This window comes from Primulina eburnea, chromosome 14 (genome assembly GCF_022965805.1).
Source record: "Primulina eburnea isolate SZY01 chromosome 14, ASM2296580v1, whole genome shotgun sequence".
Classification (NCBI taxonomy): domain Eukaryota; kingdom Viridiplantae; phylum Streptophyta; class Magnoliopsida; order Lamiales; family Gesneriaceae; genus Primulina; species Primulina eburnea.
In genome coordinates this window covers 20662226-20682906 of record NC_133114.1, presented here as the reverse complement: position 1 = coordinate 20682906, position 20681 = coordinate 20662226, and the positions used below count along the sequence as shown (strand labels likewise).

Genomic DNA, 20681 nt, shown 5'->3' with positions numbered 1-20681 from the left:
GCGGAAACAATCTGATGAAGTAGTTGGAAAAACAATAAAGCAGTAGACAACAGTTGTTTATGGAAGTTCGAAGATAAACTCTTCTACGTATCCCCTTCTTCTGTTTCCAGAAGGTATAACTAAAAGACTTTGGATATTACAGTACAACACTTGTACACACCCACTTCAGAAGGACTTACACCTCAGCCTACTGAAACTCTTAGTTTCTCAACTCACAAAAATGCGAAACACAAAGTTCTGAAAAGACTCTTTTCAGATTACAGACTCTTCTGATAAAGTATAAGTGCAGTAAAGATCGTGAAGAGTGTAAGAATTAGTAGCACAAGATGATCTACAAAAGATCAGATATAAGCTATGAAGCGTGTGCTACTTTTCTTTGTGTTGAACTTTTAAAATGCTCAAGGAATTCTGATATTCGTCTGATAAGAGAGTAGCTTTGTTCCTTGAAAATGATATTATGCTAAGTGTCGTGTCGAACAAGGATTTAATCCAAGTATATATAATCGACTTAGTTCAACGTTCACAATCAGAGAAGTCTTCAGATAACTGATACAATCAGCTTTATTACCGAAACAAGTTCCTGCAGAAAAGCTATAAAACAATCAGTCTTGTTTTATACTTAATTGGGTAATATGCATTAAATGACTCCGTATAGTATTTAATGTTGCAATTAATACTAGTACTAGGAACTCTTTAACGGTAACAATTAAGATAGCGATGTTAGAAAACGTTCTCTACTGGTTTTGTATTGTTATCCCTTTTCTACTGGTTTAGTTTTACTAGAACATCAGCTACTGATAAGTTTGTTCTGGTCTGCTGGTCTACTGGTTTTAGTTATCATCGCCACAATAAAATTCATGTCTAACAGTATGTTACTGAGCATGAGACTTGATATTCTGTATTGTTGAAATATGTGCCACATGTTACTACGAATATTCATGCTAAGATGAGGCATTTTCTTGAGAGGGTTGAAGTTAGAGTTATTTGATCATGTGCAATCAAATAACCCGATATCATTTGAGGATGCAGTGATGAGGGCTGAGATGGCTGAGTTGGTTATGTAGGAGTATGGGGCTCAAGGACGATTATCAGAGCCGACTAGGGAGTCATTGCGACCGTATGGATATTCTTTTAAATATCAGAAGGGTTCATCTTCTTCTTCATCCTCATATGGGAAGCGTCGATTTGATTCACGATGTATTGAGAGTCGTGTGGGTAGTTCTCAGTCTGTTTAGGGACAGAGAGGATAGTCTAGAGGAGTGAGATGTTTTAGTTGTGGGGGACCTCATCTGATCAGACAATGCACACAGACCAAGATCACTTTTTTTGGTGTAGCTGTGTGGGCTATATAGCCAGATATTGTCCTAGTCGTGAGGGACAGCGAGAGTCTTGGAGTAATAGAGGTAGATTCTCAGAGAGATGAGGACGACAGCCTCAGCAGTTTACACCACGACCTTCTGGAGGACATCCACGTATGCAGGGAGCTGGTCCACCTCAGGCACAGGTTTATGCTTTGACATGAGAGCATGCAGAGGAGGCACGAGAGGAGATGATAGCTGGTAAATTTTATTTATGTTCTTATCCTGCTTATATTCTTGTTGATATAGGTGACTCACATACATTTATATCGAAGAGGTTTGTGGTTGAGCATCATATGCGACCGTCTCCATTGTATATGCCTCTTTCTGTTTCGACACCCTCTGGAGTTAATATATCAGTTGTATCTATGATATCATATGGTATTATTTCTTATGAGGGCTACGAGCTTAGATCTGGTATGATTATTTTGGAGATGACTGATTTTGATTATATTGTGGGAATTAATGTGCTGAGGAGATATTGTGGGACTGTTGATTGTTATTAGCGGGTAATATATTTTTACACAGATCAGAAAGAGCGTTGGACATTTTATGGGAAGGGTTCTCGTCCCCTGTTCCGTTGGTATTTACTATCCGAATGTCTCGATTATTGGAGCATGTACATTAGGGTTATCTTATTTATGTTGTAGATATGGCAAAGAAGAAGGAGGAGGTGGGAATAGAGGAGATACCTGTAGTTGCTGAGTTTCTCGATGTATTTCCTGATGATATTCCAGGCTTCCCACCAGCCCGTGATGTGGAGTTTGGGATTGAGTTGATGCCAGGTATTTTCCCTATTTCTCGTGCTCCTTACAGAATGTCACCAGCAGAGTTGAGAGAATTGAATGCCCAGTTACAAGACTTGCTGGAAAAGGGATAAATTTGTCCTAGTGTATCGCCTTGGGTGCACCAGTTCTATTTGTCAAAAAGAAAGATGAAACGATGCGGCTTTGTATTAACTATCGACAGTTGAATAAGGTAACAATTAAGAATAAATATCTCTTCCCTCGTATTTGTGATTTGTTTGAGCAGTTGCAGGGAATTTCAGTATATTTGAAGATTGATTTGAGGTCAAGATATCATCAGATACGAGTTAGAGAAGAGGATATTCAGAAGACAGAATTCAGGACCAGATATGGTCATTATGAGTTTTTAGTTATGTTGTTTGGGTTGACGAATGCTCCAGCTGTGTTTATGAGTTTAATGAATTGGGTATTTCAGACTTATCTCGATCAGTTTGTTATTGTGTTTATTGATATATTCCAGGAGTGAGGCTAAGCATGCAGGGCACTTACGTTCAGTATTACAGGTACTGCGAGATAGAAAGTTTTATGTAAAACTCAGTAAGTGTGAGTTTTGGTTGGATTGTGTGGTCTTCTTGGGTCATGTTATATCGAGAGATGAGATTTATGTTGATCCAACGAAGGTCGAAGCCGTGTTACAGTGGTCTGCACCTACATCTATACCAGATATCCGTAGTTTCTTGGGTTTAGCAGGTTATTATCGTCGATTTATCGAGGGATTTTCAAAGATTGCTAGACCTTTGACACAGTTGACTCAAAAAGGTGTGCGATTTCAGTGGTCTGAAGCATGTGAGAAGAGTTTTCAGGAGTTGAAGCACCGACTGACGACCACACCGGTGTTGTCAATTCCAACAGAAAACGAGAGTTTTTTTATTTATACTGATGGATCATTACATGGTTTGGGATGTGGTTTGATGCAGGATAGACATGTTGTGACATATGCCTCGAGACAGTTGAAACCACATGAAACAAGGTACTCTGTTTATGATTTGGAGTTGGCAGTCATTATCTTTGCCTTGAAGATATGGCGACTTTATTTGCATGGTACCTCGTTTACAATTTATATAGGTCATAAGAGTTTGAGATTTTTGTTTACCCAGAAAGAGTTGAATATGAGACAGAGAGTGTGGTTAGATTTGTTGAAGGATTATGGCTGTGGAATTGAATATCATCCTGGTCAAGCTAATATTACTGCTGATGCATTAAGTCGTAAAGTGAGTTGTACTACAGAGGATGTGAGCTGTTTATCAGGTATGATGATGTCTTCTTGTTCCTTGGGATATGATTTTGATATCTCAACGACTCCTGTCCAGGTATCTATCTACCTTATTAGTTGAACCTGATATTTATGTTTGTATTAATGAGGCACAGATGACAGATGAGATATTTCAGCGATGGAAGGAGTTGGTTTCTCGGAAACAAGATACTCATTTTAGATAGATGGGCAGTCCCCGATACATCTGAGTTGCGCCAGGGCTTGTTGTGGCGTGCACATTGTAGTCGGTATTCTATCCACCTTGGTGACAAGAAGATGTATAAGGATCTACGCTCTCAGTTTTGGTGGAAGGGAATGAAACGTGATGTGATTGATTTTGTGCGTCGATGTCTCAATTGTCAACAGATCAAAGCTGAGAAGAGAAGGTCATGAGGTAAATTGAGGAGTTTAGAAGTTCCGACTTGGAAATGGGAGCACATATCGATGGATTTTGTGACTCATTTGACAAAAAAGCACTATAACTATTGATTCTATTTGGGTGATTGTTGTTCGATTGATGAAATTTTCACATTTTATACCCTATAACATGAATAGTACGTCCTTGACGATGGCACAGTTGTATATACGAGAGATTTTACGGTTGCATGGGATTTCAGTGTCTATTATTTCTGATAGAGATCCTCGATTTACTTCTCATTTTTGGGAGGACTACATATTGTGATGTGGACAGAGTTGAGATTGAGTACGGCTTATCACCCTCAGACAGATGGTCAGACCAAGCGTACTATTCAGACGCTGGAGGATATGTTGCGTGCTTATGTTATAAATTTTAAATCTATTTGGCAGTCAGCGATTCAATTTGTGGAGTTTGCGTATAACAATAGTTATCAGAGCAGTATCTAGATGGCTCCATTTGAGGCATTGTATGGGAGACGTTGTAGATCCCCGTTATATTGGGATGATGTTGATCGGGCTGCAGTTACCGGTCCTGAGATGATTAATGAGATAAAACTGAAAGTAAAGTTGATACATCAGCGATTGAAAAGAGATCAAGATAGACAGGCCGCCTATGCAAATAAAAGGCAAAGACCCTTAGAGTTTCAGCAGGGTGATCAAGTATTTTTGAAAGTTTCTCCTTTTCGTGGCACAGTGCGATTTGGTATGAAAGAAGAGTTGGCTCCGAGATATGTTGGCCTGTATGAGATATTGCAGCTGGCTTATCAATTTGCTCTACCTCCATCTTTATCTTGTATTCACGATGTGTTTCATGTGTCGATGTTGCGGAAGTATGAGCCATATCCTTCACATGTCTTGGATATTTCTGAGGTTCAGTTAGATCCTGATGTGTCTTATGTTGAAGACCAGTTTGTATTTTGGATCGATCTGAACGAAAGCTTTGTAGTAAGCTTATACTGATTGTGAAGGTTCAGTGGAAACATACAGTTTTTGAAGAGGCCACTTGGAAAACAGAGCGGCATATGAGGGAGCTCTATCCCTACTTATTCTGATGGTATGACGTATCTTTATTTATGCTTGTTATTACTGTTGTTGATTAATTTTGGGTCGAAAGGAGGGTAAAAATGTAATGCATGAAGTAAATATCACAATTTGTTGATTTAGTAATCAACGATTTTTAAATAATGAAATATGATATATTTTGGTCATATGAAGTCCAAATGATTTGAAATTTTGATATAACATAGAAAAGTCAAATATATAGAAGTTTCATGTATTAAGTTTTGGAAAATTTGATCGTTTAACTTATCCAAATAGATATATCGGTGTTAAAATGTTAAATATTATATATTATATTATATTATTAAAATAATATTTTAAAAAACTCATATCTGAATTCCACCGAACTCAGCAGAAGCAATAGATACATAAGAGAGGTGAGAGAAATGAGGATATAATGTTTTTTTATTTTATTTTCGATCTTACTATTTATCGGTTTATCAAATCGACGAACCGACTTCAGTTCTGGTATCGTTGACAGTAAGTAGTTGATTTGAGGTATAAATATTATATTTTTGGTGATATTTGAAATTTGTCGATTTTTGTAATAAATCCGATAAATTGTTAAATCATAGAGAAATTGAAGGTTGTCGAACAGTTTATGGTTTTAGCGAAGAATAAAATATTATAGTGGTGTTATTTTGAATTATTCCTAATTTATTATAATTAGGGATTTTAATCATTTGATTGAGATTGGAGAGTTTTTTGTAAGTTGTTATTAATTCTGATTATATATTCGGAGTTTACGAGGTATAGACTAATGTCGATATAAAGTTTTCGTAGTTTAACGGATGTTATAAAATAGCCTATTATTTGAAGTTAATTTATTATGGTGTAGTTGGTGTTAATATTGATAACTAAATACACCGAAATATTAATTATTGAACGATGAAGGTGTATAATCGAGTTTTATATTTTTGTTGAAATAACTATTGTTGGGCTATTTGATGCTGTATATTAAGGCTATTGTGATTATGTTGATACGGTGACAATGATCTGATAATTGTTATTCGATTATTTAGATACGACATAAGCCTCAGGATCAAAGAAGTAGCCATATTTTATATATATACTCGATTATCAGGTACGTGTTGACGTACAAGCATATTTTTTTATTGTTTAGTATTGATAAATTTTATTGTGTTGAACGATGGAAAATCACCAGAACTGGGTGATTTGATATTATATTTGTTGTTGTTGATGTTGTTGGTTGTCGTTGTTGGGAGACGTCTCTTTGATTTTGTTCGATCGATGATATTGCTGTCGTCGGAGTAGAGGTGCGAATTATCATTGATGTTGCTTGATCGACGACACTGATGTAGTCGGAGTAGGGGTGCGACATATCGTTGATATTGTTGTTGCTGTAGTATGAGAGTGATGTCGTTGATGGTTTGATTGTACAGAAATAGCAAAGTGGGGTTTTCTGTTATGATTTCAGTTATATTTTATGTTGTTGTAAATATAACTGTTATGTATTACGATGATGATTGTCTTATATACTCACCCTTTGGGGGTTGTTTCTGTTGGACATGTTACGTGACTATGCGGTGAGACATGATAGAGGTGAATGACTAGGTGTGTCTAGTCAAATAGTCCTGTAGTTGATAGTAGATAGAGACAGTATAGTTTATTGTCTTATTTGAGTTGTGTGTATGTATTTATTATACTGTTTCTTCTACACTGATGTTGATAATGTGATGATTTCATTACTTTATCGTATATGAATTTTATTATAACGTTATTGAAAAGAAAATTTTTATGCATATGACGTCACATGTTGTATGATTATGTGGCGATGTTTGGGGTGCCACAGCAAGTGAATAGCCTTTTATCCTCTGGTCGACTGATCAGTCTTAGCTCACCATTACGCATGGGGACGGGCACTAGGCACCGACGTAAAATGGAAATACGATCGTCAGGATCTCTCTGGAGCCTTTTCCCGTAAACGGGCTCCCTCTGGAGCCTTCTACCGTAAACGGGCTCCCTCCGGGGCCTTCTCTCTCACGATATTTCCAAAAATCATATATCATATTCTATTTGTCATAGTCAATTCACATCTTTCAAAATATTTTCCTTTTCTTTTTTAAATAATAAAATATCACAACTTTCCAAAAAAAACATTTTTACAGTAAAAATGATACAGCTTTACCAAAAATCATAAAATATCATATTTTCATAACGTATGTTAAATGATATATTATGATGAATTTGATGAAAATATGATATTTTATGAAAATTGAAGATTTTATCCGAACATTCGATAATAGGCTGGGGAAAGGAGACCGAGGACGACAAAGACAAAATAAATATTTTTCAATAAATAATTTCAAGGCTTCTTGATATGATTAAAAATGATTAAAATTTTCTAAAAATGATAAAGTTCAAATTATTTTACGAGACGAGCACGATTTTATCCAAAAAGCCGGTTTGGGCAAACGAAGGGCTTTTAAAATATAATGTATCATTTTTGAAAACTAATTTTTGTAAACTTTTATTTTTCAATTAAATAGGTGTTATTAGACCTAATTTACCTAGGATGAGTAGGCCAAATTACTCATAAACTTAAAATCCCAAAACCCAGGCCCATTATAATGCAAATTATTATTATAAAAATGTAAACCTAGGCTTTGGAGACACAATTCAGTCGTCCACTTCACACACTTCACAGACAATAATTTCAAAAATTTGGAGGAAAAACAAGGAGTCTTTGTCGCCCGTTTGTTCTTCCTCACGCCCCACGCCGACGATCGCATATTCGAGTGTTCTAAAACGCAAAGGCATGTATCTAAATCCTTTGAAAAATCATTCAAACAATATTATGCATGAAAAATATTTATGTTCGATGGGTTTAACGATATAACGATTATTTTCAAAGTTTTGATGTTTTTACATTTGTTTCTTTAACGCTATGATTCCTAAGGACACGCTGGAAGTGTTTAAGGGACGGGAAAAGAGTCGCTAAGGTCTTAAGCAAAGGCTGGAATCGAGTTGGCTAAGGAAGAACATGTCTAGGGTTTTTCTAGGCACCTGATTGCAAGAAGGTTCGGTTAAGGGTATTGTATAGTTCTACTAAGGCTTCTATCCGTGGTTTGTTGATAGCTTCCCATGCGTATAGATTGCAAGCCGCAATCAGTTGCAGCGTGAGGGTCAGGGCTTGGCTAGGGTGGTCTAGGCTAGGTCTGAGGGTGGGCCAGTGAGAGTCAGGAGGGTTCGGGCTCGGGTGGTGGCTTGGGTAAAAAGTCATCGTCGAGTTCGAGTCCTACTTTGCAAGTCTCGTCCGCGGCTCATGTTAGAACTTGTGGAATGGGCTAGGGGCTGGTTAAATGGGTCATGGCTGGTTAGTTGGGTCCCTAGGTGGTCTGGTCAGGGGTTGGCTCGAGGTGGCTCGGGTGTGGTTCGAGAAAAAACGAAAGATGGTACGATGGAATTAGCTTAGGTTCGAGTTAGGGCTAGGAAAAAATAAAAGGGTCGAGCCATGGTCCACGAGGCTCGATTCATGGTCCACGAGGGTGGGTTAGGTAATAAAAGTCTATGTTTAAAATTTGGGGAGAAAATATTAAATTTTAATTAATTCGAGAATTTAACGCTTCACAAATTATTAAATAGGAAATTAAATCGACAACTCTCGAATTTACATTAAATAAAAATATTAAAAATTAAATATAAGCTTAAATAATTATTTGAGATAGTTTCGAGTCAATAAAAGTGGGAAAAATTCCAAATCGATAAGTTACTTCCACGGGCAAAACAATCATTTTACACCTAGGTATTACGAAAAGGGTTGGCAGCGTCCCGAAGGGTCATAACACATGTTAAATGATATTTTATGAATTTTATGATGAAAATATGAGATTTTATGATTTATGGTAGAACTGTGCAATTTTTACTGTTAAAATGATATTTTTTGAATTATGGAAATGACATGATATTTTATGATTAAAAAGAAAATGAAAAATATTTTAAAGGATGTGAATTGAATGTGACAAAAAAATATGATATATTATTTTTGGGAATATGGTGAGGGATAAGGTCCCAGAAAGAGTCCATTTACGGGAAAAGACCCCTAAGAGGAAACCCAACGATCGTATTTCTATTTTACGTCGGTGTCTAGTTCCCGTCCCCATGTGCAATGGTGAGCTAAGATTGATCAGTCAACCAGAGGATGAAAAACTAGTCACTTTCAAGGATCAAATTCACCCAAAATGATAAACGATTGACAGCTTTACGATTTTACGATTTTCGATTTATTTATGAGTACAAGCTTATTTTGAATAAAAATATGATTTTAATGCATGTGCTTGTATATGTATTATTTGCTACTCATGTTTAGAACATGCTGAGTCATTAGACTCACTAGGTTTGAATGCTGCAGATGATGATGTTACTGAAGGAGGCGCTGACGTTTGAGTGGATCGAGTCCGGCAGTACACTCCATCGGGACATTTATTTTCTACATTAACTTGATAATTGAAAATTTTAAATATGATGTTAATAATTTGATTAGAGATTTTTATAGTTTATTTTGAGGATAGTTTCGATCATGTTAAGAGGTGGATGTTGAATTTTTTTAATTGATGATTTATGGATTTATGCCATTGAGATTTTAAAGGTTAAATTATTTTGATTTATGAAATTTTTTAGTTATTTTAATGGTGAATTTCGAAATTTGAGATTCAAAAAAAAAAATTAATAATAGGATTTTAAAGTTAAAAAGTAGTGGATGACTTAATTTACTGAATTGCATGTAATAGGGCTTTTAGCTTAATTCGATGCTCGAATGAAGAATGGAGACCAGGGATAGTTTAAGGAAAATGTTTTTATTAAATAATTATTTTTGATTATTTAATAGATGGTGTATTTAATATATAATTTTAGAAAATTGATATTTTATGGTATTTTTATACATCGAGTCATATTTTAAATAGGCAGTCGAATTTTGACAAAAAATGAGGACTTTTTGATGACTTAGGTAATATTTTTGAAAAAGTATCAAAACAAAATATTTTAAGTGCGTGTTATTGGGCCTAATTGGCTTATTTTAGTAGATTTGTGGGCCTAGGCTTCCACTCCTTTTTATAATAAAATTTGGCTCATTCCTTCAATATTCTTCTACCATTCTTCACGCCACAAACCCTAGCCCCTCACCCCTTCACTTCGGCCAGCAGTGCTCCCATGCCCACAACAGGTTTCACGTCGGTTTTTGCAAGAAAAACGCAGCAAAGGTTTTTCCTGTCCCTCCGGTGTTTGTCCCTCGTACCATTTATGTTGTTTTTTCTAGCATTGAATCACAAATGCATGCCCTATACCTTCGTTTTCTCGTCTTTCACACCATAATATGTATTTTTGAATGTTTATGCATGGTATATGACATATCTCATGATTTATTCACGTTTTTCATTGAATTGCATGAGAAAGCTTTACTTTCTTGACATATGGCTCATGATGTTTGATGGGGCTAACAGGGTCCAGGTTTGTTGTCGGCTAGAACCAGCAAGGTATAAGTGTCATAGTAAGGGCTGGAGTTGTCGGATATGGCTCAGGGTAGGCGTCCGATCGGTTATGACATTGGTTGCCTTGGTTGCTCGATCGGGTTATAGGAGGGAAGCATCGGTGCAAGGGTTGTTCCAGGCCTTGCATCAGACCCTGGTGAGTTTGAGATATGGCCCAGGGTGGCTTGTGCACAGCTGGTCGTGGTCTAGGGGTAGATCGAGAGAGCAAAGGATGGGAAGGGTTCGTTTTGGCTTGTCTCGGGTGAATCATGCACGTACGCATGCATGGGGCTGTGGACCCTGGTTTGATCTATCCAGGAGGGTCCAATCACGTCCTTGGATGATTTGGTTCAGGTCTAGTCTGGGCTGGTTCGGTGTGGGGTTGGGTTTTCGGCTTGGGATTGCAACTAGGGTTTGGGCCTTGTAGCGCAGGAAAAATCCAACAGCTGTCCATTTGAGTTTGAGGGTCTTAAATGGCTGGGATTATGTTGTTTAGGGGCTGGGTGTGGTCAAGTCATGGTTTAAGTTTGGTTGCGCTTCGGGTTGATTCAGGTTAAAATTGGGACTCCGATCCAAGTTTTAAAAACGAATTATAGAATTTAATGCACATACTCGAGTTTACATCTAAGAAATGATTATGAGTATGTTTTAAGATGTTTTAATAAGAATGGATAGATTCGGGTTGAAGTTTTAAGGTCCAGGGATAAATGATCAAATTTGTGTTTTAGGGGCAAAATGATCATTTTGCACCTGAATTGAGTTAGCAGTCCAGGCAGTACCTTGATAACTGGAAATGTATGTTTAAAATGTTTATTTTGAAATGAATATGGAATTTTTACGAAAAATGCTGAAAATACGTCGCATTGTTTTCAAGAAAATTTATGTCTATGCATGAAATTTTATAAATGATGAATATGATGACTTGTTTGAAGAATATGATTTGGTTGTGACTAATACGAACACAAAACATGTAAGGCCAAGGCTCAGTTGACGGGTGAGAGTATCGCTGATGTCCCAGCCGCATGTACCATAGTTATACGTAGATTGATCCATCGACCAATAGCTGATATGAAAGTCACAACTAAATATCTGAATTCAATAAAGGAAATTTATACGCTTTCGATGTCATGATATTAATATGTTTATGTTTAGGATTTGGATATCATGAAAGTTATTTTAATTACGGTACTTTTCACTGTTGCATTATATGTATACGTACTTTGTTATCACGATTCAGGTGTGTTGAGTCTTTAGACTCATTAGGTATGATTGGTGCATGTGATAATGTTGATGAGGAGACTGGAGGTGCTGAGGATTAAGTGGACTGAGCTGGGGGTTCACGGGAAACCCGAAGACCTTGTATTTTTTCGCATTACATGATTATATGAGGACATCTTTAAACAATTTTAAAAGGTTGATGATTTTACTATGTTGAGGGTTTTTGGCAAATTTTATAATGCTTGGTATTTTACGTTTAACAATAAACGTTCAGTCGATTACACTTTTACGGTTTTTAAATAGTTATTTTATTCAGTAGTTGGATTGTTTATAAAATGCATGGTTCGAATTTTATACGTATTTTTGTGTATATATATTTGGCCGAGACTTGGTGATAAAAAAAAATCAGTAGTTTAGTAGTAGATGTTTCTTCCAAATGGTACAAATTATATGATCCCGCAAACAAGTCGATTTTTGAGTAGAGAAAAACCCGATTCTTTGTACATCCACGAAGCAATAAGTAAATAAATATAAAAACTGTATTAGTAATAAGTGTTGAAAAATGATTTTCAAATCGATTCTCTGTTTTAGCAATTTAATTCGATAATGAGCACATATATTTTATTATAATTGATTGATTTATTTTATCATTAGGAAATTATGTAATATTTGTCATTTTTTTGAACAGAGGGAAACATAATTTAGAGAATCAGTCATTCGAGCCTTTAAAATTTCACATTCTATTCAAATTTGTTATTTTTTCAATTTCTTGATAAATATTCATAAATAAATTATGATTTCATGTTTAAAAATAACTTTAATAATCATACTATATTTAGTTTTACTTTTAAATTACTTTACGGTCGGTTTAAGAATTAAAAAAAATATCTCACACAACTAAATCATTAGTTTTAAAAATTTTGACAATGAAATTCATTTTATTTTAACCATTTATTTTAACTGATAACTTTCCCTTCATTTTATATTAGGGAAAAGATTCAAAATAAAAACATTAAAAAGGGTGCAAAATGATTAATTTAATTTAATTTGAAGGTGGCATGTGCCAAGAAAATAATTTAAGTTGAGTGTGCTAAAATGGTTGTATTTGAGGGTGTAATTTGCCAAGTACGGATATTCAAATAGAGAAAAATATAAAAAAATGATTTAATTATATACCGTCATATAACTGACATAAAGCATTTTTACCCGAGCTCATTTGGAGAAATAAAGGGTTCATTATTGATACATTTAAGGTCAGATCTTCAACCCAGAATCGTACATAGAATCCGAGTTGTTATCTAATTGGAAAATATGTTACACAAGATGGAAAGGCCCGAGCTACCGAGCTCAGAGTATGATCGCTCGAGCCGAGATCAATCAAGTAACCAGGGGCGGATTTAGTGTAAGGCGAACGGGGGCCACGGCCCCCCCAAAAAAATTTAAAAAAATTTTTTAGCGACGGTTGTGACGGAAACCGTCGCAAAATGCGCGACGGTTTTATCAACAACCGTCGCTATATGGCGGCCACGGCCCCCCCAAATATTTAAAAAAAAATTTTTAGCGACGGTTATATAGAAACTGTCGCGGTTTAGCGACGGTGTTACAAAAACCGTCGCAAATTCCGCGACGGTTTATTATAACCGTCGCCATATTGCGACGGTTTATAGAAAACCGTCGCAAAGGTGGCCCCCCCAATGCCAAAATCCTAAATCCGCCCCTGCAAGTAACTATGATTGTGAATACACAGTCCTATTAATGCAAAATACCTGGTTAAAACTCATGTAAAGAAAGACATCAACGATATCACGATATATTTAAAATTGTAATATACTAAAGAGAAGATCATATAAAAAAAATATCAACAAAAATCTAGTATTTCAATGAATTGTCTCACTAAGAGTTCTTCTCTTACAAGATATTTAACTCCTTCTAACTTTATAAATATCAAATATTTGTTTTATGATTTTTGTTGGAATTATGAGTTTTAGAGTTTGACAAACAAATTTGTAAAAGAACTTAATAACCAAACTGATTGAACGTAATTAAGAGATTGTAACTGAAAGAAAATTTATCGGATTTAAATGAATTAAGAACCGAAGTTCTTAAAAGAGTGAATAGGTCTTAAAACCGATGACTTGAAGCTCAGGAAACAGATTTGAAAATATAACTGAAGACTTCACAAAAACGAACTGAAATGACCTATATCGAAAGTGAGTTGTTGTGATTAAATACGATGATACGGTAATATGATGACATGTAAGGCCAATGCTTAGTTGATGAGTAATACTGTCGCTGATTTCTCAGCCGTTCGGTACCGCGGTTATACGTAGATGGATCCATCGACTAACTCGATGATACGAAAGTTACAACTAATGAACGAAATTCAAATAAAAAAATGAATACGTATATGCTGATATGATGAGACATATTTTGACACGTTATGCTTTGACACGTTACTTGTAAGTTCATGCTTTTAAGATCATGAAATGTATTTTAATTACTGTACTTTCACTGTTGAATGATATGTATATGTATTTGTTATAACGGTTCAGGTTTGCTCAGTCTTTAGACTCATTATGTGTGATTGATGGCGATGATCTCTCGGTTGAGGAGAATGGAGACGTTGAAGACTGAGTAGTCTGAGATGTGGTGCACATGGAAACCCGATGACCTTGCGTTCCTTCCGCATAATATTTTTATGAGACGTGAGTTTAAGTAATATGGTTAAATGTCTTTGAATCTTTTTATACGTTGTCAATTCAGCAGACTTTGGTTATCTGTTCGAGTTTCTCTTTTAAATTAGTAGACTAGGAGATTGATTCGATTTAAGATTTAATTAATTGTAGATATTTTATTCAGAAGTTGGATGACCTTTTAAAAAACACACGTTTAACTTATTTAAATGTTGTTGTGTGTAAATATTTTCGGTCGTACCCTTTTTAAAAAAAAATTTACTTTAGTAACATTTTAAAATGAGGGGATGTTCCAAGAAAAAAGAAAAAAAGTGGCCAAGAACGAGGAAACGAAATTAAAAATTGAAATAAAATAAAATTAAATGAATAATGAGATAAAATACGAAATATGGATTTTATTACGCAAGACTGAAGATGAAGTTCAGTTCATGATCGGATACTTGTATTCATTTTACAAAAATATGGATTTGTAATGAATGTGACACAGTAATGCTTCTGTCGTATCCATTTTTAAAAAATATGGGATGAATGTAGACACAATAATGCTTCTGTCGTTTGTAGTGTGATAATGTACCAATCCTTGCATAGAAAATGTAAACAGGAATCCTACCTCATAGATCGCATCAAACACACTCTCACACAGTCTCGTCTCAAACCCAAGCTTGCTATTTGGAAAAAAAATTCTTCTTTGTTTAGCAAGAATCATTACAGAGCACAGTAGTTACTTTATTCTCCATAAATTGTGTTTTAAAATAATAATCGCTCTACACATAAGATAGTGAAAAGTAATGATCCGGCGTCTCCATTTGGCTGTAAGAAATGCCAGCCAGGTTATGGTTTATTTCTTGATTTTGTTTTCTTTAAATAATCATACGCAGGCCCATGCCAATTTATTTGCTCAGTATTTTCAGATTTTGGAATGATAAAATTGTTATTCCCATGTCATTTAATTTGAACTTGTTTTATTATAAGGTTTTTTTCCCTTCCTTTTCGAAATTACATGAGTTTAGAGGTGAAAAAGGTTTCGTCTTGCTACAGGGTTTTTTGTTTTGTTTCTTTTTTCTAGTTTATACAGTTGACTAGTGTGTAATCTTTATTAAAAATGCAAGCTCTGTCTGTTAAAATATTAATTGATATGAGATTATGGAACCCATTGCAGATTAAGCATTACTTGCTTGCTGAAAATTGTAGACTGGTTTCAAACATTTAGAAATTCTGGACCAATGATTTAAGATTGGAACTATATTCTCTTGATGCCTTTCTAAGGATTCGTAGCTATTGTTGTTATGGTTTATTGTATTGTATGGCAAATCGGACTTGTCTTTAATTTTTTGAATACCTAGTAGACTTATGACAGTTTGCAATAGTCGGGCATTGGTTAAATTCTTCATGGATACAGCCAGTGATTGCTTATTATGGTTAACCTTTCTTGAATTAAGTTTATTTCGAAAAACATTGTTGTTTTTGGATTTGAAGAAACAAAAGAAAGGAGACTAGCGAATTCATATGCACTCGAGATTAATATTTTGCTTTTATTGTTGTTGTTTAAACCTTGTATACCGGATTTAAAACTATCACAGGCTGGTTATTGTCAAGAGGAAGTTGCAACCGGTACAGGAGTGCACAAACATTTAATTCAGGCTCCTATACAGCTAAAATGGTATAGTAACGAAGCATCTCTGCAGGAGGATATTTCTTCTACAAACGAGAATGGGTGTGCACTTTTAATCCAATATTCTTGCTTCTACTGCATAGTTCTTATTTTTTGTTGCCATGATATATTTGAAAATGAATGTTAAAACTCCCATAGATGTTATGTAAACATACAAATCTTGGTTTTTCATGCTGTCTTTTTCCCGAGCCTGAAACTTCACTTTAAGTGGATAAGCTCTCGGTCGACAGACTACTATTGGGTCCTTATGGGACCTTACTACTCTAAACGTTCCAAAAAGGCATCTACTTCTTTTTTATGCTTACAAGTTAGTCTCCATTCATGAAAACCTCATTTTCCCAAATATCATTGACCATTGAAACTGTTAGCTTCAAGGGGCATGACATGTTGGCACCTTTCACCGCTGGCTGGCAAACGACTGATTTGAAACCTCTTGTGATTGAGAAGTCTGAGGTAAGGAAGTTTTTTTTGTTCATTTGAGTTTCTTACCTTAGAAAACATTGTTCATATGTTTATGAGTTATCATTTGTTTGTTTATTGTAGGGGTCCTATGTATATGACACCAATGGGAAAAGGTATCTTGATGCTCTTGCGGGGTTATGGTGCACTGCTCTAGGTATCACATTCATAATGATCATTTAAACTGACGATCTTTTCTTCTTAAATCTCATTTTTTCTTATAGTTTTTTTTAGGCTTATACAGTTTTCCAGATTATTGATGAATGCTAAGGGCTAGTTTGGGTACAAAAACACTTGTTTTTAGAAATTGATTAATTATGGCCTTAACTTGTTTTCTAGAGCAGCAGTAAAAAGAGTTTTCTTATGGTTTTTTGAAGAGAAGTTGAAGTGGTGGAGACGAATTACAAATACATTTATGATATTAAGAAACATTTCTACAGAAATACATACATCAGAAACTTATATCCAAGTTTAAGCAGCAGTGTAGCACAAAAGAGTAAAAACCTAACTGAACATCGAACTGTCAAATTAATTTATGAATTCAACCCCCCATCCCCCATGAAGTGTCTTAAGTTGAATGTGTTCTTTAGTTAAATTAGGTAATGTGTTAAAGCAGTTACCTTGGGATCTTGAAGCAATGTGATTAGTCATAACTTTGATTATTTCTAATTCTTTCAGGTGGAAATGAACAGCGTCTTGTTGCTGCTGCAACAAAACAGCTAAGCACATTGCCATTTTACCACTCATTTTGGAACCGCACTACAAAACCGTCTCTGGTATGATAAAATCCAGTTTAGTTGAAACTACTAATCTGGAACTTTTACCATGTTCCCTTTCTGATCCATTTTGAATTTAGGATCTTGCAAAGGAACTTTTGGAGATGTTTACTGCAAGCAAAATGTCCAAGGTGTTCTTCACAAATAGTGGATCAGAAGCTAATGATTCACAGGTTGATTTTTAAGCTCTATTGAGTTTGATATCGTATCTTCATCACTAAACAAACTTGGCGTTTCCTATGTTTTATGCATTGTACGGAAGAGTCCTTATAATTCTTTTGGGCCATATGTCTCTATTGAATGGCATTTTCTATTGATATTTTGTTGATATAGTTTTATAAAAGAAATTAATCGGAATGCATTTTTTGTTACTTTGCCATGCATTTATTTGTTCATCAAACATTGTTATTGTATAAAGCTTTTGAATTAATAGAACTTGTAAAACCCACCTAAAGTTTATGCTGGTAGAATGTTCTGACTTGTTTCTCTGAGCTAGATTTCTTCCCTGGTTGATTGTTCCCTCCTTCCAGGTGAAGTTGGTCTGGTATTACAATAATGCACTGGGAAGGCCAGACAAAAAGAAGTTCATTGCTCGAGCAAAATCGTAATGATTTCTGTGACAGTATTACTCATCACTATTGGTATGACCCTGTTTTAATTTTCTTCCCATGTTTTTGCAGATACCATGGTTCAACACTTATAGCAGCTAGTCTTTCAGGGTATGCTTGTCTCAAATCAAATTTCAGAATGGCAAATTTCATGTGTACACTTCATAATGAAACTTTATATGGACTTTTAACAGCCTGCCTGCACTCCACCAGAAATTTGATCTACCAGCTCCTTTCATTGTACACACAGACGCACCACATTACTGGCGACATCATCTTCCAGGTGCGATGCAGTTTCTACGTGGGTAGAGGCAGAGAGGGGCTAGCATGGGTGGTCACTCCCCTTGATTTTAAATTTTTTCCTATAATTTGGTATTATTTTTACGTTTTATTCATGCATAAAAATATAGTTTCATTTCCTCAACTATTTGTTTGCCTCCAGCACTGCTTTTCTGCATTTTGGCTTCTTTCTTTTTCAAAGGACGAATAAGAGATTTATTGATGCGAAGGGGGGATGGGGGTGTTGTTTCAAGTTTGTATCAAAATCTTAAAAACACAAGTTTGTAGGAGAAACTGAGGAGGAGTTTTCTACCAGGTTGGCTAATAACTTGGAGAACCTTATTCTCAAAGAAGGACCTGAGACGGTAACTGATTCTTGATATCAGATTCAATCCATTTCTCGATTTCTTTAGATTTAGGCTTTAAGTTGCTCACCTAATTAAAGGCTTTATTCCAGATTGCTGCTTTTATTGCTGAACCGGTAATGGGAGCTGGTGGTGTGATACTTCCACCTGAAACTTATTTTGAGAAGGCAAGTTTTCTGTCCATTCAGATTTAGAAAGAATGTTACTTGGAAACCGTGAATTGATAAATTTGCTGAATGAATTTTCATACATCTCAAGTTGGAATTTGTAAAAAATATATATATAACCTATTCTAGGCAGGTCAACTAATACAATCAGTCAGATTCAATCACATAATCAATCTTACTCATAATCAATTAAACAACTAATATCATGATTCTAATACATTTTATCCCATCCAAAAAGAAAATATAGTAATAAAACATATTGTGTAAATAGTACGCTCTAACTCTAAGCTTAAAAATTCTTTATCAGGCAATCATTAATTTTTCCTTTTATTTTGAATATAGAGTCAGTGATTTGAATCTTTAATGTATTTGCAGATTCAGTCTGTATTAAAAAAGTATGATATTCTCTTCATTGCCGATGAGGTGATTTGTGCCTTTGGAAGGCTTGGAACAATGTTTGGTTGTGACAAATACAACATCAAACCTGATCTTGTGTCCATAGCTAAGGTAATTTTTTTTTGCAATAATCTGGTGAAAAAATTGCTTTTTTTGCATCATACTTAATTTCCTTTAGTCTCAATAATATGCAGGCACTTTCTTCTGCCTACATGCCTATTGGGGCTGTGCTTGTGTGCCCCAAAGTCTACGATGTCATACATTCTCAAAGCAACAAGCTTGGTTGGTGGTGAAATTTTGACTTGAGTTTCATAAATTTCCTCGTGATGAATCTAAATCTCAATGTTTCTACAATCTTTTGTTTCAAGGTTCTTTCTCGCATGGATTCACTTATTCTGGGCACCCAGTAGCATGTGCTGTTGCATTGGAAACACTCAAGATCTACAAGTATGCTATTCTTATGTAAAATGTTCCAGTTAGTCAATCATTCTGATAATATTGTAAAGTACGTGTATCATGTCCATGTGGGTCGTGGTGGATAGGATATTCATTTTTGCATAGAGACTATTAATTCCAGTTACATGGCTAATGAAGCCATCACTAAGATTTTGACTTTCCATAGCAGTGAGCTCAGGGCTTGACAAAGTTCGATCTTAATATGAAGCAAAAGGCAATTAACTCTTGTCCTATAATCTCTTTTGAATGGAAAAGAGAGGTTGAGAGAACGTGTATGGTACTTTAGGTATTTTATCTGATTGTCTGTATGATACCCATGCGCTATATGAGATCGTGAGGGAGTTGTAAGAAAAGATTTTGAGCCCAAGCTAATCAGTTCTGTAAAGCGAGGAGAGATGCATCATACATTGTAATTGCTAATAAAATCCAACATATACATTGCCTCGCTAACGTTGAAATTATGAAAAAGCTTCTGATATATTTTACTGGACAAATTAGTTGGTGTATGGCATGTTTGTGGTGGGATATTTTCATTGGGAATTTTTGCCGAGGCTCGATATATTTGTGTTTGAATTTGGGCTAAGCTTGGTGATCAGGTACTTATTTTAGTTCCTAAATATGCAGCAAGAGTTTTGATAGGTTTGATTGTTCACAGGGAGAGGAACATTCTGGAACAAGTAAATAGCATAGCCTCAAAATTTCAAGAAGGTGTGAAAGCATATTCCCGCAGTCCCATTATCGGAGAGGTAGACTTTGCATTATTATTGTTACCTTTACACCGTGGAAACATGCTTTTTGGTTAATAATTTGACTCACACTTGTTATGTTGAAGATACGGGGAACTGGACTGATCCTTGGGACAGAATTTACCGATAACAAGTCACCAATGATGCATTTCCACCTGAATGGGGTAACATCCTTATTTTTCGGAGATACTTTGTCTTCTAGAAAGACAAAGTATTTGCTTTGTACTTGTAATACTCTCCTATTTTCACTTCAACTTGGTATGGACATCAGGAATTGGTGCATACTTTGGAGCACAATGTGAGAAACATGGAATGCTAGTACGTGTTGCCGGAGACAATATAATGATGTCTCCTCCATTTATAATGGCTCCTGAAGAAGTTGACGAGGGTAATAAGTTCACGAGACATTTTAATAAGCCCTTTATTTTATAATGGAATCGGTGCTCACACTAAAATAGACACGAT

The 20681-nt window shown here is 35.4% G+C and overlaps 2 protein-coding genes across 2 annotated transcripts; both read left to right on the top strand.

Moving 5' to 3' along the window:
- The first annotated feature begins 4280 nt into the window (after window positions 1-4280).
- LOC140811244 (uncharacterized) lies at window positions 4281-14233 on the top strand. Its single transcript, XM_073169113.1, has 2 exons — window positions 4281-4741; window positions 14152-14233. The coding sequence occupies exons 1-2, from the start codon at window positions 4281-4283 to the stop codon at window positions 14231-14233; spliced, it is 543 nt and encodes a 180-aa protein (XP_073025214.1).
- A 548-nt stretch (window positions 14234-14781) lies between these two features.
- On the top strand, window positions 14782-20648 carry LOC140811243 (gamma aminobutyrate transaminase 3, chloroplastic-like). The gene is given in 18 exon segments (XM_073169112.1): window positions 14782-15122; window positions 15873-16006; window positions 16333-16417; window positions 16508-16580; window positions 17102-17199; window positions 17280-17372; window positions 17730-17803; window positions 17880-17918; window positions 18002-18090; window positions 18375-18451; window positions 18544-18618; window positions 18994-19125; window positions 19209-19296; window positions 19383-19461; window positions 20126-20216; window positions 20303-20354; window positions 20357-20380; window positions 20488-20648. Coding segments are annotated over 18 exon segments (1506 nt in total). The 5' UTR covers window positions 14782-15080.
- Window positions 20649-20681: the final 33 nt, after the last annotated feature.

Excerpts from the sequence above, each read along its gene's own strand:
- LOC140811244 (XM_073169113.1), top strand. The coding sequence starts at position 4,281 with ATGGCTCCATTTGAGGCATTGTATGGGAGACGTTGTAGATCCCCGTTA. Across the intron at positions 4,742-14,151 it reads GTGTCTTATGTTGAAGACCA|GTTTGCTCAGTCTTTAGACT; the intron begins GTTTGTATTTTG and ends ATAACGGTTCAG.